The sequence below is a fragment of the Mus caroli genome, chromosome 19 (assembly GCF_900094665.2).
Source record: "Mus caroli chromosome 19, CAROLI_EIJ_v1.1, whole genome shotgun sequence".
In the NCBI taxonomy this organism is placed as follows: domain Eukaryota; kingdom Metazoa; phylum Chordata; class Mammalia; order Rodentia; family Muridae; genus Mus; species Mus caroli.
The window spans coordinates 55,630,517-55,657,067 of record NC_034588.1 but is presented as its reverse complement, the minus strand read 5'-3'; the positions used below and the strand labels follow the sequence as shown (position 1 = coordinate 55,657,067).

Sequence of the window (26,551 nt, the reverse complement as noted above, 5' to 3'; positions counted from 1 at the left end):
TCCCTTCCCTTTCCTTTCCTTTCCTTTCCTTTCCTTTCCTTTCCTTTCCTTTCCTTTTCTTCCTTTTAAAAAAATTTCTATTTATATTTATGTATAGAACACTTTGTATACATGTAACCCAATTTAGTGGTGAGTTTTTTAGCCTTTGCCTTTTGCAGCTTGGCAATGCAAGCCACAGACTTAGGACCCAGTGGTGACGGATCTTGTCATATCTGTCATTATAATTGGTCCTAATAGCTTCCACCAGCTTCGCCAGAGCACCCTTGTCTTCTAAGTTAACCTGTGTGAAGGCTATAGTGGTGCATGTCTTCCTGTGGACCAGGCACCCCAGCCTGGCCTTTCCCTTGATGATTCAGTAGAGCACCCCCATCTTTTGACACAGGGCTGGCAGGAAAACCACCAGCTCAATGGGGGTCTACATCATGGGCAATCACCACCAGCTGAGCCTTCTTGTTCTTCACCAAGGTGGTGACTGTATTGACTCCTGCTCAGAGGACCAGTGGTCTCTTAGTTGGGACGTCCCCTTTGCCAGCAGCTTTCTTCTCAGCATGGGCCAGTAGCCTTTGCTTCTTGTGCTTTGTCTCTGGCCTGAACTTGTGGGCAAGCTTAAGCAGCTGAGTAGCTGTTTGCCTGTCCAGGGCCTGGGTGAACTGGTTAATGGCAGGAGGTCTTTGAGCCGCTACAGCCTGATGTAGTGGGGCCATTTGAAGAAGTGTGTTAGATTTCTTTTGGGCTGGATATCCTACCCAATGCCGAAGTTCTTGGGCCTTTTCTCAAACAAAGGATTGACCACTTTTTTTGGCCTCCTGTTTCTTGACGACGGCGGGGCCAGAGCCACCTTCTTCCCCTTGGCCTTCTTTCCTTTGGGCATCTTGCTCAACTGGTGGAGAGAGACCCACTTTTATTTTCTTGAGGAGGAGTCTCTCACAGACCCTGGAGCCAGATTGGCAGCTGGCAAACCCCAGCACTCACTCCTCTTGCCTCTTCCCATCACTGTCCTGGGGTTACAGTGCTTGTGTGGCCACACTGCTTTTCCTACGGGTGCTGGGGAATTGAACTCAGGTGCTCATGATTGCAAGGTAAGCGTCCTTACCCACTGAGCCATCTCTCTAGCTCAGTGGTTCTCAACCTTCCTAGTGCTGCAGCCCTTTAATACAGTTCTTCATGATGGGGTAACCCACAACCATAAAATTATTTTCATTGTTACTCCATAGCTGTAATTTTGCTACTATTATGTATCATAATGTAATTATTTTTTGAGATAGAGGTTTGCCAAAGGGGCTATGGCGCACAGGTTGAGCACTGCTGCAATATGTGTGTGTGTGTTTATAAATGTATATACATTCACATATGTATAATATTTTAATTCTTTGAAAATTTGATACATGCATACAAACTATTTTGATCATCACCTCCCATTTCTTCTTTAACTCCTCCCAGGCCCACTGACTGTCTTGCCACCCTCTGCCAATTTCTCACCCTTTTTGCTGTTCTGTTAATGTTTTCTGATGGAGTGTAGCTTAGTTGGTGGAGCTCTTACTATGAATGCCTAAGGGCCTGGACCCGACCCCCAGCTCTGAATAAAGCATGCAAGGTGGAACTAAGAAGACATGAATCTCAAGGTCACCCTCAGCTGTGTTCAAGACCAGCCTAGGGTCCATGAGACCATGTCTCAAAATAAATAAGTAAATAAATAAACCAATGGAAACAGCTGGTGAAATGGCTCCAGTGGTGGCAGCCATGCCCCCAACCCTGGCAGGCCAAGTTTTGTCACCAGAAATGACAGTGGAAAGGGAGAACTTGCCTTCAGAAGTTGTCCTCTGATCCCCATGTGACTATGTGGCTTGTTTGCCTTCTCCAAATAAATAAACGTAAATTTTTAATGAATTAACTTTTTAAAAAAGTACTAGTTTGTGTGTGTGCACGAGTGTGTGTGTGCATGTATACGTGTGTGTGTGCGTGCGTGTGTGTGTCTGTGTGTGTGTGCATGTGTGCGTGTGTGTGCNTGTGTGTGTGTGTGCGTGTGTGCGCGTGTGTGTGTCTGTGTGTGTCTGTGTGCGTGTGTGTGCGTCTGTGTGTGTGTGTGTGTGCATGTGTGCGTGTGTGTACGTGTGCGTGTGCATGTCCATAGAGGTCAGAAGATGGTATTGGATGGATCTCTAGAACTGGAGCTTGTGCCGTGTGGGTGCTGGGAATCAAACCTGGATCCTCTGGAAGACCAGTCTATGCTCTTAACCACTGAATCCCAAAATTAACTTTTGCAAGGGGACAAAAAGAATGTGTAGTCAGAAGCTGGGCCGGGGAGACAAAAGTCTATAGGTATTAAGAAGGCTGAGGCAGGAGGATTGCACGTTGAAAGCCCGCCTAAGGAAAGTTGGTGTCTCAAAATAAAACAGTAAAGAGTGCTGAGTGTGCATCTCGATGGTGAAGTGCTGGTTAGCAGGCTTGAAGCCCCAGAACTATGGAGAGTGGGGACTAAGTTGTTGAAGGGATTTATGGCACTGTGTATCAAGGATGTCCTGCTCTGTGCCACATGTTTGGTGTCTGGTGGATGCTCCAGGAGAAGCATTAACCCGCAAGATGCTGGAGAATCTGACTGACTCATGAAGTAGCTTCCTGCTCCTTCCTGATTCCAGGGTTCAGAAAAGCATCATGGGCCGGGAACCAGAGCAGACTGCTTGCAGAGAGACTCTCCAAGGTCTTTGCAGCTCAGCCTTGGTCTTCAGTGCTGCAGAGGTGGGTGAATATCTCCATCCACATTGTCGGCAGACATCAAATGCCACAGCCTCACTTGAATATTTAATCCTTCACAAACGCTGTGTATGGTCCTATCTACTCCTCTTCAAGAGCATTATAGACCTTAATTTTATTAGCTTTTTTTTTTTTTTCAGAAATTTCGAACAGATGAAGGGAGCTCAATTTTGCCTTTGAGAAGCCATGCTGGTTTAATTAGTCAATGTTTGCAAAGCATTTTCTTTTTAAAGAGAGAACATGATGTAAAGAAGAACACAGTGCACCAAAATATCTCCAGACTATCTCCTTTATTTGCTGGGCCTTCATCCTATGGAGACTAGTACTGTATCGGTTTGGTCACATGGGGGTCAGAGAGTCACTTCAGTCCTTTGTGGCTCTAGGACCAATCCCCCAACCCCCATTTCTTTTACAGGAGAGAATCTCCAGCAAACAGCAAAACAACCCTCTCTCACAAGTAACGGTGAGTCTTCCTACTTCCTTTTCCTTCCCTATGCAAATGTAAGTACCCACAATGCATTAGGCTCGCTCTTCCTCCCTTCCCCACTCTGCTTTCTTTTCCTTCATTCTTTTGGTCTGTCTTACAAAACAGCTTACAGAAAATTGTTGGGGACAAAACTCATCTCACACTCAGTTCTGTAGCTCCAAGCCACCAAGGAATCATCGCTGTGTCAAAGGAAGGACGGTCTCTAGTGTCACGTGTTCTGCTTCGACGCTAGCGCAGTTTGGGCATCTACAGCTACAATGACTTTCTCCCTTATTTCAGAGAAATGAGGTCTGGCATAGGAGCTATTTTGTGTATTTATTTTATATCAAAGTATTTCTCAAATATTGTTTGGGCTTCTTTGCCTTTTCAAACAAAATTTAACTTAATCCCAGAAGGCCGCCATCGGCCTGGATATCTACTGCCTTCAGGTCCTAAAAAGCACTTGAGGTTGTCATGACTTGACTTGCGGCATTGGTGTTTATAGAATTACCAGGTTTACTTTCTATCATTCTTCAGGGCTTCTTGTTGGTGGGCACTCTCCATCATCAATGTTCCTGCCTGAACCTATAATCTCACTTCCCTATACTGCCTCTAAGTGTCTGATGGCTCAGAGGATTAAATTACTTAGAATTAGGTTTATGGGAGGAATTTGTTGGTTGTGTGCATAATCTCAATGCTAGGATGCTGGATGCCAGTTTGGATTAAATAGTGAGACCCTCTCTTAAAAAAAAAAAGTTAAAAAATTAAGTAGGTGCCTGCTTGCTAGAGTGCTTACCTAGTATACACGAAACCCAGGATTGGTTGTGGTGATGCCCACCTGTAATTCCAGCACAGGAGAGGTAGAAACTCAAGGATTACAAGTTCAAGGGAAACATATTCCATCTCATAGTGAGTTCAAGGTCAGCCTGGGATTGATAAAAACCTTGTTGCAAAATAAGTCAATAAATAACAATAAAACAAAAACAATAAGCATTGCAGGCTTTCTGTTGGGGAGCTGGGATGATATTATCTCAGCCCATGGTCCAGGTAGCATCCTCTTCCTTTTCCAGTTACAGCTGAATGGGGTGAGCTGTATAGAATAAGAGACTCTAGCTGTCCTGCCCCTTGATGTGAAAGCGCTTCACACTTTTGATACAGGAACCTGTCTATGGTCCTATGATCTAGGGGCCTTTCATAGAGAAGGCTGAATACTTGCTGAATAAACGGCTCTAGCTGTTTTTCAGGCCGTAAGGTATGTTAGAAAATTATGGGTTTAAAAATGTTTTGAGACACAAATGTACCCTGTTAGAAAGATATGAATTTATAACCAGGCTTCCTGGAAAACTTTTTAAGTTCATTGTGACCTAGAAAATGTTTAATAAAAAATGAGCCTTCCTTTCCCTTCTCCCAGAATGCTTCACCTGGAGGATTTCAAGAAGTCAAATAACCACCTGCTGTCACTTCCCACTTACTGTTAGTGTGTTTCTAATCTCTTAAAGGTGAGAGCCCAGCCTGTTCCTGGGCACCTTTACTTGTTTAAAGAGAAAAGAAGGAGCTAGACAGGAGGCTACATTGTTAAGAACCCTGGCTTTTCTTCCAGAGAACTAAGGATTGATTCCTAGGCTCATAGCTCTCTCTAACTTCAGTCCTCGGGGAGCTGACAACCCTCTTCTGGCCCCTGTAGGCATGTGTCTCACATACATGCATTATAGACCAAACATCCATACACAAAATAAAAGTATTTATTTATTTATTTATTTATTTATTTATTTATTTATTTATTTATTTAAAAAAGTCTTAAGAGAGAGAAAGTGCAGAATTGGGTGTCTAGGATCCAAGGGATGCCCCCTTCATTTTTCAAGAGAAATAATCTTAGCAGATACCACTTTTGTTATATTTAAAATCTTTGTTCTTTTCATCATCAGGCTAACAACTTAGTTCTTCATTAGTCCATATTAAGGAGATCACTCTGAAATATGGAAGGATAAAAAAGAAATGTGCAACCATCCCTTAGAATTGGGTGGTTCTGGAGCCCCTTGATTACCACCACCTCAGGTTTTACTGCTGGTTGATTCTGGTTGGCTCTGGTCTATAGCGTTTTTTAGCTTAGATTATGGACAAATGGCTGAGCCTCAGTTTCTCTTCCATAACAATGGGTTTTCAGTTACCTACTGAAGCATAACAAACACACCCAAGGCTTAGCAGTTTAAAGCAACTACCACTATACATTTTCTCAAGTCTGTGCTTTGGACAGGATTCAGCATCAATGGTTCATGCCAAGATCTCTCATAAAGCTACCATGAGTATCACATGGCCTTACCAGCTCACCTTCCTGCTCACTGATATTTATATCAATTTCCAAGCACTGTACTGTCTCCTGTAGTCTCCTTTCCCCCAGGCTGACTTCCTTTCAGCAGGGCAGGCGGGTTCAGAAACTGACCACATTGCTTTAAAGCCCCCAAGGAGTCTAAGACCACTTCCATATAATTTGTTGAATAAGGCGTATGACAAAGCTACCGAAAGTTAGCAAAGAGGGGATAGACCATAGCTCTTTATGGGAAGAATGGCAACACATGTATGGCTAGGAGAGTTTAATGGGATTATGCCAGTCTTTAATCTTGGATGTTCCTTATTATTTGGTGTTCAAACCACCCACCTTCACTACCCATTCCCAGGACCAGACACTTATTCTGGCTGGCTCCTGATTCTTTCTTGGTATCTCTTCTTCTAGCTACAGGAGATGCACAAATAATGACACTGATGTCAAATATTTATTAACAGTGTTCACCATCTGCCAGGCATCATTTAAAGCACTTTATTTTAGTTATCCAATACTTACAGGTGCTACATACAGCTAACCTTCTTTTTCAGACAAAACACTGAGGCACAGAGAAAGAATGTAACTGTTTAAGGATGAGTGTCTAATATATGGAGCTGGGACTTTCACACATGAATTATGTAACCTGATTGGCTACAGAGTCCATATTTGCTCCATTTCTTTGTTTGGTTTTGTTCCATTTAAAGAAAAAGAAAAAAAAAAAAGAGGGCTGGTGAGATGACTCAGCAGGTAAGAACACTGACTGCTCTTCTGAAGGTCATGAGTTCAAATCCCAGCAACCACATGGTGGCTCACAACCACCCATAATGAGATCTGACTCCCTCTTCTGGTGTGTCTGAAGACAGTAACAGTGTACTACTACTAATAAATAAATCTTTGGGCCTGAGCGAGTGGGGCTGACCAGAGCAAGCAGAGGCCCTAAAATTCAATTCCCAACAACCACATGAAGGCTCACAACCATATCTGTACAGCTACTCATATACATAAAATAAATAAATAAATCTTAAAAAAAAAGACAGGGTCTTTTCCTGACCTGCAATTAAAAAAAATAATAATAATAAAATAAATGAACCCATAGAGTTACTGAGCAGTATCACTATAAAAAATTTTTAATTGAATGCTTCGTATTCAAACTATTAATTCATTACTGACAAAACTTAGTTCCTTGATACAATGTGTAAGGCTAAGAAGTGGAATTCAATGGAAACAATTGCTTCACATGTAAATAAACGAATCCAGAGTTTGGCTTACTGCACACTTAAGGCTGGTCCTTAAGAGGAAAGAGGACAGAAATACCTGGATGGAGGGCTACATTCTCCATTGTGGTTCATTTATTTTTCTATTACCTCAATGACTTCCTGCAGGATGGGAACATTAGTAACTAGACAAGATCAGGCTCTTCTTCACCTCTGACAACTTTGCAGATGAAAGTTTGTGCAAATGCCAAAATTTGTTAATTAATTATATTGAGAACCCTAGTCAAAGAAAGACTTCCTTTCTGCTTGCCTCATCTTCTCTGATGCAGTGAACTTTTACCTCCTATTTCTTCTGGAAATAAAAAAGGGAGGGGTGCTCAGCACCATCTTCACCCTGCTTTCTAATGCCCTGAGTGAGAGAACATGGGCAGAGGCACGGACTACAAAAGGTATCCCCGTGGCTCAGGTCAAAGAATATTTAATTCATTTCTGCAGCATCATCTCACCCTGTCCCAAAGACTGCTTTCTCTTGCCAGCTCTACAAAGCTTGGGCAGAGATGAGAATGCAGCTTTGAGTCTGGGGTGGGGAGAACCAGGACTGCAGCCCAGAGGGCTCCCCCCCACCCTACCCCACTCCACTTGCTAACTAGTTGTCTAATCCTTAATAAGTTGCTTTGTCTTTCTAGGCTCATTTTCCTCATCTGTCAAGTCAAATGAAGGTTCTGGAATGGATGATCTCTAAAAATCCTTCCAGCTCTACAGTTCTATTCTGGGTCTCTCTGCACCTGCAGACAGACATGTGGGGGCAGGAAGGGCACTGGGAGGAAGAAGAATGTAAGCAGGGGAGTAAAACACTTTCACCTGGAGCAGCCCTATGTCCTCATGTGTGCTGCACAGCACAAGCTTGTCGCAGATTATCCAAATAATTGAGCGGGTCCCCCTCCCCTTTCTTTTGCCAATGGACACACAGCTTTCATTTGGTTGGGAGCAGCAGCTGCTTTTCTGAAATTTCCATCCAGGGCTTCCATCCTCCACTGTGTCCTCTGGGAAACCTGTCATGGTTTTTCTGGATGGATGCCCACAGAATTTTAAACCAGAGAGAGAGAGAGAGAGAGAGAGAGAGAGAGAGAGAGAGAGAGAGAGAGAGAGAGAGGCAGAGTAGAGAGGAAAGGGGAGAGAAGCCGGTAGGAGGCACAGAACACTATACATAACAAAAAGCAAGTGTAGTTGGTAGTTATGATTGACTTTTATTTAGTTTTGTTATGTCAAGTGCCTGGAGCCTAGATGGGCATCTGGCAACAGTGTCATTAGTACTTCCAAAATGGAGCTCTGATTAAAGCCAGTGAGTTCACATAGCTGATTGGTTTGCTCTAGATCATGTAGAAGACAGCTTGCATGTGTGCTGAAGACCTCCTGAGTGCTACATCGCTTTTGACATTTCCAGACCTTGATAAATCTCTATATCATCAAACCAGATAGAGAGTCCCACTGTCTCCCTTTCTCAAGAAAGCACTTGTAGATTCAATAAGCATTGAATGGTGGTGTGTCTCTGCCCTCAGAACTAAGAGTCTCCCAACTTTAAACGGCACAATTTTTCCAACAAAGTTGTTAGAAAGATTCGCTGCCTCCCCTAGCCAGTAGAAATGTGAGATCCTGAACTTTGACCCCAAACAATCATCAGACAGCTTTAAGACACAGAGAACTGGATTTTGTTCACCCCAAATCAGGTCGGTGCAGGATGATGCTTCTAGGAAATGCTCGTGGCTAGTAATAAATAGCATGGCCAGATGCAAGATTTTATGTTTCTGCATCCATCTCGTGTCATTTGGGCATGAAATGAAAACAAATGTCAAATACTCAGAATGTTTTAGTATTAACATTAAGGGCATAGCCATGTGTTTCTTTGAGCACTCTGCATCCCTCGGGGATTCCGGGGGAAACTCAAAGCAGGGAGTAGCTGGGAACTAAGTCAGAGCCGACCTGGAATACTGACTTCTGAGGTTAGCCAGAGAGAAGTTCAAATTCTGTATTCACTAATCTGAGGTTTGGACAAGTAATTGAAAGTAATTCGACAAGAACTGAGTCCTCTACTCATTTAACCCTAAACTGGGATGTTACCTTCCCAAGAAAGGGGTTAAGAATATTAAATGTATTTAGACACCCAATATGGGAGTGCTCAAAACAAACAATCAGCTGCTCCAGGGTTCAAGTGAAGGGGCAGGGCCAGCTCCCAAGAAATCTGAAAGAAATGGTGAGCCGGCCACTTTTATTTTTTAAAAAGACTTCCTTCCAGGCCTTTGACTTCTCGTGTAGTAGGTGTCCTCCCGGTAACTAGGAGGCTGCAGAGTCCCAAGGCCTAGGGGCCTGGAACCATCTAAGGTGGCCGATTTCTATGTTGTTGAGGTCTCAATAATTCTTCAAGGTTTTTTAAAGTCAGAGTAAGGACTCCCACTTGCGCTAAGCAGGAGTCCAGACACTTCACGCTGGTTATTCCGCTCTGCCTACCACCTGGTGTGTGTGTGTGTGTGTGTGTGTGTGTTTGGGCTGGAATTCCGGACCTGCACCCGGAGCAGTACTCCCAACGGATCTCAGCAAGGGCACCCATCCGAAGCCTCAGGAATCCTCCTTCACAGGTGTAGTCGTTGGGGCCAAGGCGGCGGGCGTACCGTACTTCTCCAGTCGGCGGGCTGGCTCGCCAAGTAGAGACCCTTTTCTTCTTTCCGCTTCCTTGCGTTCCTGCCGGGTAGAAGTTCTAGGCACTTGCGGGCCGGGTCTCACGGAGGCGTCCCGCCTGAGGACAGCTCCCGCAAAGATCTATATCTTTGGGCTCTCAATCTGTCCCCGGGATACTCCCCGCTCAGTGAACATCACTCAACATAATCACCCCAAGTATAAACTCAATAAATCATATAAACTCAACTCCCCGAGGTCTGCCTGAGTGCCACAGAAAACTTGGGAACAGACCAAACGCGATTGCTCCTAAGAGACCGGCCAGAGGTGGCTTGGAGAGGAGCGTTGTTACCCGGCTCGGCCCACCCCCTCCACGTTCAGCAGTCTCGAGGGACCGCGGTGGTGGCCGGGAGGTGACAGCCGGACTGTGGGGCGGGCGCAGAGCCCCTCGGAGGCCGCCACACACACTCGCTGTCCTCCCCACTCACTCTGTGCCTCCCACCCTCTTGCCCAGACCCCCGCCCCTCCCCCGCCCGCCTCCGCCCCATTCTTGGAATTGTGTGGAAAAATTCTCAGCCAAACCTCCCACCTCTCCTCGCCTCCCCCCCCCCACTCCCTTTTAAAAACCCCCTTTCCTCCGCGGCCCCTGCACTCTTTGTGAATGAGGGCCGGGAACACGGCCCTTCCCCCGCCCAGGAGCCACGCCAGACCGCCGCACTCAGAGGACTGTTTGTTAATAGTCCAATTAGATAATTGCCATCTTTCACTCCTTTTGCTCCGCATTTCCCATAAAGGAATGAATGGGGAGAGCGGCGTGGAGAGGGCTTCTGCCCCGGCAAGGTGACGAGAAGGGCTGGAGCAAGCTCCTTGCACAAGGCCATGCGCTTGAATTGAATCATTGTGGCCTAATCAATGCTGTTATTGGATTACTGGCTGTTGCTTTTCTCAAAGACATTGTAGCAAGACAATGAAATAGCTAGGGGGAAACTTTTTTTTTTTGAAGCACAGAGAACATATTCTCTCTTTCTCTCTCTCTCTCTCTCTCTCTCTCTCTCTCTCTCTCTCTCTCTCTCGTATTCCTCCCTCCCTCCACCCCCACCCCCCCACTCTGAGTACAAAGCTGCCCTTTGAATGGGCTGCCTCAGGGCCGCTGGAGGTGCAGGCATGAAAAAAATCCAACTGGGGCTACAGGAAGAGGGGCGGCAGTTTAAGATGGCTGTCAGCGTCGAGGTGTGTTAAGGAGTCGCTTGGGGGAGAAAGCTTGGCTTTTTTGGAGTGTGGGGGAGAGACTTTAGGGGGAAACTTTTCTTCTCCCCCCTTCTTTCCCCACCCAGAGGCAACTGCTTTCTATAGCTACAGGGACTGAGGGGGTACCCCCCCCAATCCGGCTCTATCTGGAGAGTCTAGAGGAACCCCCCCCCCCTTTAGCCAGTATGTGAGCAGGACGGTCAAAGGCAAAGAGAAAGTTAATAATGCCTGCTAATGATGTTAGCAATTCAGGATGAATCTTGTCAAAAGTTTTTCTGGAAGTGTGGGTCTTTGATTGTGTTTCCCGAAAGCAAGAACAATCATTTCCGTTTATTCACTGGCTAAACCCCTACTTGATTGGGGACAAGGACAGAAACCATCCATTACGATCTGATATATTATCCAAACAATTTAGTGTATTCGTGAGGTAACTGAAACGTGGGGGCTGCGAAATTACCCGTAATCAATTGCAACAGCGAGTGTGCGTCCCCCCCGCCCCCCCGGGTGTCGGACAACCTCAACTCGGCCGTCTCAGTAACAGGCGGAGCCGCAGCGTTTCGGAGTTGCGCTGTTCGCTACCTGATCGCCAGGCTGGGGACACTGGACGTGCTCAAAGGACGCGGACGCTGACGAGGCGGCCTCGCCACCGGGATCCTGGACAAGACCCGCCGCCTCTCTACCAGCGTGCCACTCTCCTGTCTGCGCTGACCCTCCGCGGCCGCCGAAGCCACCCCGCGGGGACATTCATTCTGGCGGGCGATCGAGCTTAGGTGCTGCGTTGTAGGGGTTTTGTCCCCTTTTGCTTCTTCTTTTCCTACCCTCCTTCTTTTCTGTGTTTTTTGTTTTTGTTTGTTTTTTCTTTCTTTCTTTCTTTTTGCCTATGTTCGGGAAACCAGACAAAATGGACGTCCGGTGCCACTCGGACACCGAGGCCGCCAGGGTCTCGAAGAACGCGCACAAGGAGAGCCGGGAGATCAAGGGCGCTGAGGGGAGCCTTCCGGCCGCCTTCCTCAAGGAGCCTCAGGGCGCCTTTTCCGGGTCTGGCGCTTCGGAAGATTGTAACAAAAGTAAATCCAATTCCTCAGCGGACCCAGATTACTGTCGCCGGATCCTAGTCCGAGGTAGGGATGGGCAGGGCTTTGGGACGCATTCTTTTCGGGGTAATTCCCCTGCCGCAGCTTTGCGTCGCCGCCTAGGGCTGGCGAGGACTTGGGAGAAAGTTGTTGTTGGCCCTTTTCTTTCTTGGGTCCGGTCGGTCGCGGGGACCTGTGCCTGGAGCTCCTCTCAAAGCGCTCTTTCTGGGCCCTAGCAGCTCCTCCTGGGGCCCGGCAGCACGGCTGCGGGGAGGAACCCAGACCGTGACTGTGGACCGGCCACCAAGCTGGGGCTGGGACCCAGCTCCTCCAGGGGAACGTGCGCGCGTCCTCGGGCCTGCAGGCGTCTGCGCCATGGAGGGCAGAGCGCACCCGATGGAGCAGTGGGCTAGGACCGGTAGTCTCCCGCCGCTGGCCAGCGCCAGCCAGTTAGCTGGTGGGGCTGAGGGCCCTGGCGCTGCGCTCCTGGCCTGGCCGCAGTGGCCTAGAGAGACTGCCGACCTGGGTCGCAGGTCTGCGGATCCCGCCTCTGTGCTTCGCTCGCCCTCGCTCCTTGAGCGGTGTGCGCTCCTCCCGGGCATTGGTGGCGCCGAGGCCCAGCTTCAGCCGGCGCCGCCCCCGCTAGCAGTTAGCCAGGCCCCGCAAGCCGACATTCAGTCCCTCCTCCTTCCGCTGTCTGGACTGAAGCGGGCCGGAGACCCGGGGTAGGGGTGGGGACCACAGGAGTGCAGGCTGCCCTGCAATCTGGGACCATACTGGGGGGTGGGGTTACCAGTAAGAGCCCCCTTGGGCTACTGGGGACTCGGATCACACACCAGAGGCCCCCTAGGCCAGAAGGAGCATTTACCTATTTGGAATTCAGGTTTGTTTTTTTTGTTTTTGTTCTTGTTTTTTATTGTTTGTTTGTTTGTTTCCTCCTCCGGTGTCTGGGAGAACTCTTCAAAGACAGTCTAGTTACTCTCCCAGTTAATAGTGTGAAGTTACCCCCCTTGGCCTCCATACATCAGAGAATCTCAGCTTTATGATTGCGGCCATCCCATACACAGGCAGCAGCCTACCGGAGACTTGTCCCTAGCTAGCTCTGGTCAAGGAGGCAGAGAAAACCGGGGGTGGAGGTTCTGGTGGTTGACATCTACCCTTTCCTAGATGCCAAGGGGTCTATCCGAGAAATCATCCTGCCCAAAGGCTTGGATCTGGACCGGCCCAAGAGGACTCGCACGTCCTTCACCGCGGAGCAGCTCTACAGGCTGGAGATGGAGTTCCAGCGTTGCCAATACGTGGTGGGCCGGGAGAGAACCGAGCTGGCTCGGCAGCTCAATCTCTCTGAGACCCAGGTACCTAGCTGCCAGGTGCTCACACCACCAGGTTTCCTCTTCCCCTCCCCAGTATGACAGCTTGCCTTTCCTCACAATCTACCTAGCTTTGGACCAAACCTCCCAGGGACGTGAGGAAACGGGAACGAATGGGGATGAAGGTCTTAAGGCTACCTCCTCTTTATTAAACTGTCCTCTCCTCGTTCACAAATCTGCTAGTCTAATTTCTGCATACCTTGACTTGGCTTAGGGGCCCCATATTCTGTCCTTCTGGAATTCTTTTTGACTCTTAGGAATTTTTGGATGGCTTCTGATTTTTAAAAGGCTGTTTTCCCCCATTTGGATACATACCATCTTGGCTATATTCCCAGTAACACCCCATTTTGGGGCTTTTAGCTTTACTCAGCACCTAGATCAATTCTGCAGGAATTAGAAAGCGGTGCCAATTCTCAGAAACCTGCCTGTGCAAAGCTAGCAGCCCCCACTCCTTAAACAGCCAGTCCGAGCACCACTCTGGGATCCTAAGAGGCCTGTGCCAATGACAGGGCGTGTCAGTCAGATGGGCAGCAAATCTGGTGACTTGGGTGCCCACCGGGTATATTGTGTCTTTTGCATTTTAGGTCCTCTCCTTACCATAAAGTCCCATGCTGCTTTGGAGCTGACCGTGTCAGCTAAGGGCCCAGAGCACTAGAGGGAGATTTTGTCCCTTCCAGACTGTTGAGGGGTTGGTCGGTTCTCTTTCTAGTTTCTTTTCCTATGCCCAGCCCTGAAGCAGGTGGAGAGAGTTTTAGGCCTAAAATCTGGAGGGAATACTGAGAACTGAGGGCAGAACAGATGGGGAAATCTGAGTTTAAGTTGGCATCATAATCTTTTTTTTAAATTGTGTTAACCCCGGTTAGCTTTCAAAACCTAAATAGGATGGGTTTTCCTTACAGCGACTACCCTCGGTTCTAGGCCAGAAGAAGCAGAAAGGGTGTGGGGTGGTGGTGGTGGTGGTGGAATTTATTTGGTCTCCCCCAGCCTCCTATCTTCCTCCCATGATTCCAAAGTTTCCAATGGATTGCAGAGGGCGGGATAAATGAAAAGGAACGTTTAGACCCTTCAAACCAGCTAGTAAAGAAAGGTGGCAGAGAAAGCTGCACAAATGTCTGCTTTCCACCCCGACCTTGCCTGTCTGCAGCTGTTTTTCGCCTAACAAGCAGGGAGCAGTTCCTCAGAGCCTCTAAGAGGCGCAAGTAGATTTTCTGGTGCTAAATTTGAACTCACTAGTCTAGATCTGGATCTAGGAAGCCCGAGACACTGATCCCCAGCCACTTCAGCTTTCTGCACAGCTTTGCTCTGGCCTTAAGCTCTCAGCCTGTGCTGATTCTCCAGTTTGTGAACCCAAAACTGTTCCATGAGTACCGCAGCAGCACACTGAAATACCTCTATCTTTCTCCCCTAGTGGCGTGGACATTTTTACTACTTTGCTTTTATAACCCGCGCTGGCCTGGGCCTGCTTGCATGACCCGGAAGCGTAGTCCAGTGGAGTGGTGTCCCCCTCGTGGTGGCTGTTGCTCCGCTAGCCGTTAGCTGCTTAGGAGCTGAGACCCTCTGCTGCGGGGTGGGGCTGCGGCTAGGGCTGAGTTTGGGGGAGGGTCTCACACCCCCTCCCGCCCCCCAAACCCTGCAGCTTTTGACCCTGCTTTTTCCTGTTGCTCTCTCCCACTTTTACTCCTGCCTCTCTGCGCGCAGGTGAAGGTCTGGTTCCAGAATCGGCGGACTAAGCAGAAGAAGGACCAGGGCAAGGACTCGGAGCTGCGCTCGGTGGTGTCGGAGACCGCCGCCACGTGCAGCGTGCTGCGGCTCTTGGAGCAAGGCCGCCTGTTGTCGCCTCCCGGGCTGCCCGCCTTGCTGCCTCCCTGTGCCACTGGTGCTCTAGGCTCGGCGTTGCGCGGGCCCAGCCTCCCGGCCCTGGGTGCAGGCGCTGCCGCGGGCTCCGCCGCTGCCGCCGCCGCTGCCGCCGCCGCCACTGCCCCAGGTCCCGCGGGCGCGGCGTCCCAGCACCAGCCGGCCGTGGGCGGCGCTCCCGGCCCAGGGCCTGCAGGGCCAGGAGGACTGCACGCGGGAGCACCGACTGCCAGCCACGGTCTCTTCAGCCTGCCGGTGCCGTCGCTTCTAGGCTCTGTCGCCAGCCGCCTGTCCTCCGCCCCATTGACGATGGCTGGTTCGCTAGCCGGGAATTTGCAAGAACTCTCAGCCCGTTACCTGAGCTCCTCGGCCTTCGAGCCTTACTCCCGGACCAACAATAAAGAAGGGGCCGAGAAAAAAGCGCTGGACTGATTTTAAGTGTTACCCTGTATTTATATTTATAACATCTCTTGTGGTGGTATTTATGAACTCGCCTGCGTTAGGCGCCCAGTGCTCCTGCGCTGGCCTTCCTGGCCCCCACTAGGCTTCTGATGCCCCCACCCGCACCCCACCCCACCCCACCCCGCACCCGACCCACTCTGTGCAGGCTGCTGGTTTCAACTCACTTGGGCTGTTTTGCTCTCTCTACTTTTCCTCCCTCCCTCCAACCCGGCTTCTTTCTGAATCCAGGAATGATCCAAAGAATTGGGGAGAAATACCCGAATTAGCCAACCCCCACCCTGCTAGCCAGGGAAGGAACAGACTGAGCCTAAGTCCAGGTCCTGACACCTGTTCTGGATAGGGGCACTACACAGTGCTCCTATGAATATTCTCAAGAGGAACTGTGTTTGTAGGGCTCCAGGGACAGGAAAAGCTTCTTGGTTTTTAAGACCCAAACAGAAGGGCCTATGCCCTCTTGTCAGAGAAACCAGGCCTTTGGGAGAATTCCTGGTCCTGATTTTTAGACCTCTTAGGATAATTGGTGCATACTCAGCTCCTGTCTAGAACAGAGCTGATGAGTTTTATTCCTTTTAGGAAGATTATCGCAGGCTCCCTGACCCCCAGAAACGATCAAGCAAACCGTCCTGTTAGGCAAAGGTGGTTATAAATTTGATCTAACAGCAATAAAGCAAGAGTAATTTTACATAAAACCAGATGAAGTTTTACCTGTTTTTAAATATTCATAAATAGTTGAGTTTGCAAGATGTACGAAAATCGGGCTAGAGAACGCACTATGGGACATGCGAAATTAAAATCTCTCGGGTGTTGTGACTTTAGGTAGGAATTTAAAGAGGAAACGCAAAGAAAAGCCAATGACAGAAGGTTGAGAATCTTTTCTGGGACTGTTCTGGGCGGTGGCCCACAGCTTCCTGCTCCTCGCAGGAGAGAGCACGGTGGCTGGTGCCAGTCTCCTGTCACAGGGGCTTCTTTCTAGAGGCTCTCCGAAGCGGAGCTACAGCAGAATAGCTGGGGTTGGAAGTAAATCAGCATGCATTATATTTGCTTCGGCTTCTAAACTCATCTACAAAGGCTTTTCACCAAGCAGGAAGGGCCGGAATTTTCGAGCAGTTGTTTTGAGGACAGGTTGGGGTGCCTGGCTTGGCCTTCACCGTTCATAGTTTCTTGGTGCCAGTGGTTCCTTGTATGGCAGGCAGGGCAAGCACTTCCTCTCCCTTCTCAACCCTAGGGCGTCAGATTTCCCATCCCAAGTTAAAACCCTTACCACCACGCGGGTGCAGCCCCAGCCCTCCCAGCAAGGGCAGCCCCCAGAGCCATCGCCACTCGCAATTTAACCAAAACCTCAGGCCCAGAGAGCGAGGTGCCTCAGTATCTAGAATGTATTCACCCATCTGAAACAAGCTCAAAACATTTTAAAGAACAAAGTAACTTTATTGTAAATTATTTACATCCGAAGTTTTTTTTATCTTTCTTTTTCCCATTTCTTCTCTCTCTCTCTCTCTCTCTCTCTCTCTCTCTCTCTCTCTCTGCAAATAGCGAAGAAAATAACGAACGATTCAAACGCGGGTAGGTGTCACTGAATCCTGGCTACTAATTGTGTTCTGGACGTCTTGGCTCTTTGGATGTTTTTGTATTTATGTGGTGAGAGTGAAATATATATATATCTATGATGATAACGTGTATTTTTGTCTTATATTTGAAAGATTAAAAATCACACACATATCCACCCCACCCCTTCCAAAAAAGAGAAGGCCCAACAAATGGTGAGTCTCAGGGTTAGGGTTTGAATCCAGAAGTGCAGGGAGGGAGAATGAGCATATCCTGTGGCGCCAGGGTTGAGGATGGGTTTGGGAAGGGTGTTGTTTTGTCCCTAAGGAGACCTGCATTTTTTTGGCTTCCCACTTCTTTGTCCGGAAGTATGGGTTCCTCGGGACCATCCTCTCTGTCCTGCACGAGTTTCTGTCTCCTAATGTTCTCTGTGTTTCTAGAGTTTTCCAGCTGCATCTACTTTGGGAGTTTGTGAAAATACGAGGTCCTGAACAAACTAAATTTTAATTAATTTCTTTTGACTTAAATATCTCTTGACTGTTAAACAAAACCTTTTAGGGCAAAAGAAAACAAACTAGATATTAATTTCTCTCTCTGTTTGAGTGTGTGTGGCTCTCCTTCATCCTTCCCCCAGGACATAGGTTGTGACTCTGGAAGAGGGCATGGCAGTCTGAACTTGGGGGAAGGTGGGAGTGCCTTGGAAAATGGTGGCAGTGGACATGACTTTCTCAAAAGTTCAAGCGGTGGACACAGGGTGGCATCTTCACAAGTGGGTGTCACTAGTGCTCGGACCACAGTTCCTAGGTGTTGTAAGCCAGTCCCTGAACCTCAGTTCATATGCTGTGTCTATATTCCCCAGTGGAAGAATCCAAAGGCAGGGAGAGATGTCGGCATGGACAGCAGATCCTTGAAGTGACTAGGAAGGCCTGGGGGGTGGGGGTAAGAGCAGGGGCGGGAGACAGGAGAGGGGGGGCGGGGTGTCTTTGGGGTCTGCTGACATCATAGCAGCAGCCCACACACAGCCACTCTTTGCTTTTCAAGTAGGCCTCACACCCTCAGTTCTCTCTCTCCCTCTCTCTCTCTCTCTCTCTCTCTCTCTCTCTCTCTCTCTCTCTCTCTCTCCCTCTTTTTCCCAGATTCTGTTTTCTCCCCTACCCTGGCTGCCCCAAAGCCAAGGCTGTGTGGGTGGGTTGCTCTGTCTTCTCTGTCAAGGCTGGTGGCTGGGGCCCTCCTGGGATAAAAAAAAAGGTGGGGGAGAGAAGGTGGCATAATCTTACAGAACAAAAGAAAACTCAAAATCCCAGCCTTAGGGTCCCCAACATGCTTGGCCCCTCGGCAGCAGAGGCCTGGGTGGTTTCTTCCTGGCTCCCTCCTTCCAGCCCCACCCCCTGCTTCCCACTTTGCTTTCTTCTCCCTAGAAGGGGAAGTACCCCCACCCATGCCTCTCCCTGTCACCTCCCTTCCCTCTTTGGTTCTGGGCAAAAGCTGCTAAGCTTGGTGCCCGCTACTTAGGAAGCACAATTGTTCTTAGAGGGCCTCTTCTCCCCCGAAAATGAATCACAATTTTAATTAAAAAACGTTTGTAGACAATCCATTTAATTTTAGTTCCTGTCTTGTTATCCCTCCTTCTGCAAGGACCTCCAGCAAGCTGCCTTACTTTCTCGGGAGGCCTCTGGAACTGGAGACGCATAGGCCAGGGAAGTGGCTTCTGTGACAACAGCTGGCTCCACTTGGGAGAGGTGGGAGTCCTCCTGGGAGTAAAGGAACAGCTGGGGGAGGGCTGCTAAGAGGGGTGCCATCCTCAAGCCTGCGCACCAACCGCATCATCCACTATTGTGGAGCAGACAGGAAAGGAAAGAAAGTCTTCTTCCAACCAGCTGTGTTTGCTGGCCAGGTTTGATAAGGCGCTTAGGGAGCTGTTCACTTTGGTTTGCCCACAGACTTGTCCAGTCCTGCAATAGGTCTAGCCTCAGCCAGATGTGTGCGCGCATGCGCGCACGCACACACACAGTTCTTTTATTCCTAAGGGTAATTTTTGGAGGGAAGTTCAGCCCTGTTTTAAAGATTCAAACAGGGTTGGAGCAAACGATTTCCTCAGAACTATCAGATCCTTGAGCCTGGTCTCCTTTTCTATCCTTCCCTCCCTCAGCTCCTTTCCTACCTCCCTCCAGCCTTCATAGGCTCCCTTCTTCCTTCTTTCCTGCTATCTGGAATTTGCAACCTGTTTGTCCCCTCCCATTTCCAGTGTTGCAGCTAGGGTGCTCATAATGAAAGAAGGGTCTGAATTTCTTCCTGCTTTCTGTATTCTTATATGGCACTATACCAACTTGTTCCTCTATTTCTCCCTAGAATACCTTCAACAGCACTGGTCTTAAGCTTTCTTTTAAAATTTGTTTTAAAATTACAGTTAGACACCTATAAAGTACACGAAGCTTGAGTATATAAGTTGGATGGATTACACACACACACACACACACACACACACTCCCGACTTGTTCCCGCGAAACCCCTTTGCTTTGTTTCTCTTCTGACTTAGATCATTTGTGAACACTGATTGGGAAGAGTCCTTAGATCTTATTGCTATGTCTCCTGCCCACTCTAAGAAGTCTTTCTAAGGTTCTCTGAAGGATTTTCAGGGCACATACTTCTAACTCCCTGACACCCCAAGTCTCAGGAACTTGATGGTACAGCTGATCAGAACTTAAACGCTTGACTAGGTCAAAGTTTTCCAAGATTTAACTTCAATAGCACCCGTTCCAACCTCTTATAGTGAAAATTCTTTAACTCTTTTCCTATTTGGGGAATCAGAAGCCTGGGGGGTTGTGCTTTGCATGTGTGTGTAGCCTCTGCGCATGCGTGCGCATGCCCACATGGCGGCTAGAGGTCAATGTTAAGTGTCTTCCTTTCTTGCTTTCTACTATACTTTTTTTTTTGAGACAGGATTTCTTACTGAGCTTGGAGGTTATAGATTCAACAAGATTAGAAGACGAGGGTGCTCCAGAGAACTTTCTGTCTCTGTCCCCAAAGTGCTTGAATTGCAGATGCTTGTCACCAAACTAGGCTTTTTATTCTGGTCCTGGGGATTCAAATTGAGGTCCCTATGCTTGTGTGCCAAGCACTTTACCACTGAGCCATCTCCTCGGTTGTGCATTTTAAACAAGTTTCCAGTGAAATTCTTACTCACACATGCTAACATGTGAGAGCCACTGCATTAAATGACAGACTCCCCACCACAACGGTGTCCAGCATGTGGCCCGGAGACTAGGAGCTAGTGCAAATACAATGAATGTTTGTTAAACAAATTAATCCCCCCTTTTCTGACCCAGTATAGAGATTCTTGGGCTACACATTGTAATGTAATACCGTTTTACACACGGAAATCATTACATGTCACAGCATTTTTTACTTGAATATGCGTCACGTCGGTGGAGCAGGGGAGGAACAAGGAGCCACCTTTGCAGGGCTCTAAGCCCTCTGCAAGGGTCTTTTGTAAACTCAGCTCTGAACACCTTGATGAACACATTCCTTCTCTCTTCCAGCCCTGGTCATTTAAAAGAATAGAACAGGAACCCATTAGCCCTGTTGGACTTGTTCTTGTTCAGCTGACACCAGAGGCATTGGCTACCAGGACAGAAGCTCTGAAGAGGCACGCTGGCTTATATCCCCGTATTCTGACCTGGAGCCCCTTGGAAGGTCTGTATCACACCCAGGATATCAATGCATACAAGGTAAATATCCTAGCTCTGAGTTCTATCCCAGCCCCCAGCCCCCTGCCCCCTTATCCAGAAAACAGAAATTATTGTGCTGGCTGTGGTAGTGCTTACCTATACTTGGATAAAATAAATCACATCATATATGAATGAAAATTTAATATAAAGGTTTTTTTCTTTATATAAAACTGTACATGAAAAACTTCCATTGAGAATGTCTGTTGTGCATGTAAAACTGTAAACAGCAACAAACATGAAAACAGACATGCATTCCTCAGTATTTCCCCAAGACTGATGACTCTGGCCTGATACACAAAGGAAAAGCAATTTGTGTTGGTGATTATTATTTGTGACTTTGGAGTCAGATGGCTTGGATTCAAGTCTCAGGTCTGTCAGTGAATAGCTAGAACTCAGACGGGGTACTCAGTCAACGGCTCAAAGCACATGCCCCTGTATGCCAACATGAAGATAATAATGACCCTTACAGCTCAGCCCTGTCCTGGATGATTGCTTAAGATAGGGAACATATCTAGCAAAATCCTCCAGCAAAACCTCCACTCAAGGCTGGAGAGATGGCGCCTCTGTTTCAACCCCTTGCTGCTCTCGCACAGGACCTGGGTACAGTTATCACTAACAACTGTCTGTAACTCCAGCTCCAGGGGGATTCAATGCCTTCTTTTAGCCTTTGTGGTCACCAAACATACATGGTACATATACATACAGAAGCAAAACACTCATACATACAAAATTTTAAAAAAATCTTAAAAATAAGAAATAAAGGAGTTTGAGGCGCCTATACTCAAATAGCAATTTTTATAGAAACACAGTGATTCTCTCTTGGCTTCAGTTTACCCATCTGTAGAATAAGTGAGGGCATAGGGTAGGTTTGGCCTATTCATAAGCTATTTCACTTCTGCTTTTAGAGTGAATACCACACACATTAGTGAGCACAGCCTTTTTTTTTTTTTTACTCCAAATTATGGATAATTGTGGCCGTGACTTGGCAGACAGACCTCAGCTTCAGACCCTTAACTATCCGTCCTTTGGAGACCGATTGCCTCCACTAAAAGAGCCTCTTGACAAGCCATGCCCCGTTTCTGAGGAGTCGCCACTGACGTGTAGACACAGTGCATATGTGCTGACCTCAAACTTCAACTTTCAGTGGTTTCCCGGGACCATCCTTTCTTTCAAACTCCCTGAAGTGTTGGGTGAGATTTCTATTGAGAGTCCAGTGATGTCTGATCTCTCCCCGCACCCCCCCTCCCCCAGCTAACCCTGCTTCCTCCCTTCCCTTCCATAGTTGCTCAACTTGAATCGGTGCAGAGTAACCTTACTGTGTGCTCAACTCTTACACTCTTGGGGAAGTCAACTGGAGAACCCATATTGGAAAGAACATGTAGATGAGCAAGCCTCATGGCTTAGAATGTAGGACAGTGGACAAAGGCAGACCTGCAGACAGATGAGGACAACCATGGGAGTAACCTTTTAAATTTACACTAAAGGCGAATGAGGAGCTACTGAAAATTCCTTCCAAGGAGATGGTGGAAGCCTAGTCTTGCCTTTCAAAGACCTTTCTGGAAGTGTGGGAAGAGTCAAGGGGAAGTGGTGTGGAAACATCAGGGTGAGAGTTTTGAGGCAGAGGCCCGCTGGGGAGTCCACTCCCACAGAGACATGAGAGGGAAGAAGTACTGCTCTGCTGCTGAGGGTGAGCCGGTCCAGAGGCCACAGAGATGATGGATTCAAAGCATTTTACCAAGGAGAGAATCCATGTTTTAGTACCAGACAGTAGGCGACTGGTGGCACTATTGATTGATCTCAAGACTGGATCCAGGTGGAACTTTGAAACCATTTCCCTGGCACCAAGATGGGAAATAGATGTGGAGGGTGAAGCTAAGAGAGGGTTGAGTTGGTCTTTCCCACTTCCATTTTACTGGCAGCCAGCGAGTGACCTTTTTACTTGTCCTCTACTTTATTTCCTGTTATAACCTGTCTTCCTTTTCAGACGGTCTCTTCCCTAGAAAACCTGTTACTCTGGGGTTCAGCTTCAGCTGACTTTTCCCATTTCCCCCTCTCTTCCTTCCTCTTGTTCCTTCTTCCTTCCTCCTCTTTGTCTTCGTTTCTTTCCTCTCACCCTGCCCATGTCTCTTAGAGCCCAGGCTGGCCTCAAACTCACTATGTACCTACCACACTGGCCACAGTAATGCTTCTCAATTCTAGATTGTGGTTCTTCTATGTTTTAAAAGTTTTCAGTGGTTTCCTGTTAACCAGAGGACAATTTTAGCTTCCTTCTGTGGTTTAACAAGTCCATTCACCATGGAACCTTGCCAGCTGGTCTTTTTTCCTACACATCAATTAATCTCTGTTGTTGTGTGAGTTTTTTGTTTGTTTGTTTGTTTGGAGACAGGATCTCAGTGTGCAGCCTTGGCTAGCCTAGCACTTCTAATGTAGAGCAGGCTGACCTCAAACTCATAGAGATCCTCCTACCTGCCTCTGAAATCCTGAGATTAAAGACATGTCCTACCACGCCTGGGATACTTACTAATCTTATATCCACGTCTTAGTTAGGGTTTCTATTGCTACAATAAATTATCACGACCAAAAAGCAAGTTGAGGAGGAGAGGGTTTATTTGACTGATACTTCCACATCACTGTTCATCCCTGAAGGAAGTTGGGAGAGGAACTCAAAAAGAGCCCATACCTGGAGGCAGAAGCTGATGCAGAGGCCATGGAGGCGTGCTACTGATGGCCTTACTCTCTCCATGGCTTGCTCACTCTGCCTTCTTATAGAACACAGGACCGACAGCCTAGGGGTGGCACCGCCCACAATGGGCTGGGATCTCCACCATCAGTCCCCAATTAAGAAAATGCCTTACATGGAACAACAATATGAACTCACCAGTACCCCCCAGAGCTCGTATCTCTAGCTGCATAGGTAGCAGAAGATGGCCTAGTCGGTCATTACTAGGAAGAGAGGCCCCTTGGTCTTGCAAACTTTATATGCCCCAGTACAGGGGAACGCCAGGGCCAAGAAGTGGGCGTGGGTGGGTAGAGAAGCAGGGTGGGGGGAGGGTATAGGGAACTTTCGGGATAGCATTCGAAATGTATATAAAGAAAATATCTAATAAAAAATAAATTAAAAAGAGAAAAAAGGAAGAAGAAGAAGATGTCCTACAGCTGGATCTTATGGAGGTATCTTCTCAGTTGAGAGTCCCTCCTCTCAGACAACTCAAGTATGTGCCAAGTTAACATAAAAACGTAGCACAATCCCCAACCTTGCTTGGTTTGTTAATTCTCATGTTGTCTTTGTTTTTGTTGTTGTTTTGTTTTTTGGGTTTTTTTTTTTCAAGACAGGGTTTCTCTGTGTAGCCCTGGGCTGTCCTGGAACTTACTTTGTAGACCAGGTTGGTCTCAAACTCAGAAATCCTCCTGCCTCTGCCTCCCATGTGCTGGGATTAAAGGCGTGTGCCACCACCGCCTGGCTAATTCTCATGTTTTATTTTGTGGATTAGAAGATATTTTTTTTTCTTTTCTTGGTTTTCAAAGGTGAATCAAGGCACCTTATGAAAAATAATGAGCCTCATTGGAACTTGGTGAAAATGAGATGAGCTTCTCTTTCTTTGGATCACTCCTCATTCTTCTGGTTACTTGTTGAACGTTGTTGCCAGGAGCCTCCAGGAGCCTGGGAACCTGTGCTTACAGCATGTGTTGATGATGAAGAGCCCATCGCTGTGATTGGAACGACTGAGGGTAACTCCATTCAGAATGAGAAGTGTCCTGAACAGCAGGTCATGGCAGGTCTTTCTGTATCTCTGAACAGAGAACGCTCACTAGCTGTTCCCCAATTACCTTCTCACTAAGCCCTGGTTCACCATAAATATCTAACTCATCTCTGGTTTCTTTTACAGGTCATCTGGTTCCAGCCACATTGGCCACAGTAATGCTTCCTAGCTCTAGATTACAGTTCCTTACTGTTTAAAAGTTCTCAGTGGTTTCCTGTTAACCAGAGGACAAACTCAGCTTCCTTCTGTGGTTAGCAAGGCCATTCATCATGGAGCGTTGCCTGTTGCTCCATTTTCCTACACACTAGAACATTATGGCTTAATGTTAGTGAGTTTTACATGTTTAGATTACCCACAAACTGACCCTCTGTCAGGAGGCTCTACCTACAAACCCGCTCCTCACAGTCCTGACCCACACTGATAATTTCCAGCCCTCCTTTGGGACTCCGTTATATGTCATGTCTGTTGAGAGACCTCCTCAGAGCTCCCAGGTCAGAAACTGATGGATTCTTGTGTTCCCAAGCACCTCCTGTTGCTTTTAAGTGTTGATCAGCTTACTTGCCTGTTTTCTCTAAAACCCTGAAGGTGCTATGATAGCAGGAATTGGGTCTACATAATTTACCTGAGCTCACTTTTAAGAAAGTGCAGGGGGTCACAGTTGGTTTTAATAAGTATTTATGAAAATCTATTCGTTGTTATGGACTGGGAGGATGGTTCAGTGTTTTGGCAGAGGATTGGAGTTTGGTTTCCAGCACTCACACCCGGTGCTTGGTAACTGCCAGTAACTCTAGCTGCAGGGGATCTGATGTCTCCCATTAGACCCTGTAGATAAGGCACACACACACACAACTAAAAATAATAAATATATATAATATATATATACATATATACTATATATACACACATATAAATGAATCTTCCTAATAACATATACATATATATGTATATGTGTATATATTTATATATGTGTATATATATACATATACATATGTGTGTGTGTATATATATATATATATATATATAAATTTAGGGACTGGAGAGATGGTTCAGAAGTTTTAAGATTACTAGCTGTTCTTCCAGGGACCCACATTCAACTCACAGCATACATAGACCATAGGCGGAGCAGCTAAAAACTCTCCATAACTGAAGCGCCAGGGTGTCCAACACATGTTGTGCAGAGACATACAAGCAGGCAAAATACCTATGCACATAAGATAATAAAAATTTAGAGAAAAAAATGTTGGTGTGTGCGTACATCCATTCTAGATTTGAGATATAGAAAGCATGTTAACATTTGCTGACTAACTACCTAGAATCAGGTCACCCCCTTTATATATACGTACATGAGAAATTCAGCAAGAAAAGCAACGTTAACCCTATTTTAAACATGCAGAATTTGAACTATGAAAAATCAGAGTGCCAGTGAAGGAATGCATCTTAAACTTAATCTCTCTTTACCCGTGGGTGCCTGTCTTAGTTAGGGTTGTGTCGCTGTGAAGAGACACTATGACCAAGGCAACTCTTATAAAGAAGACATTTACTTGGGACTGGCTTACAGTTTCAGATGTTCAGTCCATTATCATCATGGTGGGAAACATGGCAGCGTGCAGGCAGACATGGTGCTGGAGGAGCTGAGAGTTCTACATCTTGATCCAAAGGCAGCCAGGAAGAGACTTTCTTCTGCAGGCAGCCAGGAGGAGACTAACTTCCCAATTGATTGTAGCTTGAGCACATATGAGACCGCAAAGCCCGTCTCTACAGTGACACACTTCCTCCAAGAAGTCCACACCCACTCCAACAAGGCCACACCCACTCCAACAAGGCCACACCTCTGAATAGTGCCACTGCCTTTGGCCAAGCATTCAAATACATGAGTCCGTGGGTGCCAAACCGATTCAAACCCCGGTAGTGCTGCTGTGAAGAACATGTTTAACCCTTGGTTTTGCCTATGGACATGTGTGTTCTGCCTTCAATATTTTCCTCAGACTGGTGTCATTTTCTTTCTTAGCCCAAGGCCCATTAAAGCTCAAGATGGAGCCAAGGCCATGCATACTGCAGGAGCTTAGCCATGTTTTCTTTTTTTTTTTTT

General features: G+C 47.3%; 1 protein-coding gene across 1 annotated transcript; it reads left to right on the top strand.

Moving 5' to 3' along the window:
- Positions 1-11,549: 11,549 nt before the first annotated feature.
- Positions 11,550-17,097, top strand: Vax1 (ventral anterior homeobox 1). Its single transcript, XM_021152529.1, has 3 exons — positions 11,550-11,790; positions 12,910-13,097; positions 14,811-17,097. Exons 1-3 carry the CDS (start codon positions 11,550-11,552, stop codon positions 15,396-15,398), a joined length of 1,017 nt encoding a protein of 338 aa, XP_021008188.1. The 3' UTR covers positions 15,399-17,097.
- The last annotated feature ends 9,454 nt before the right edge of the window (positions 17,098-26,551 follow it).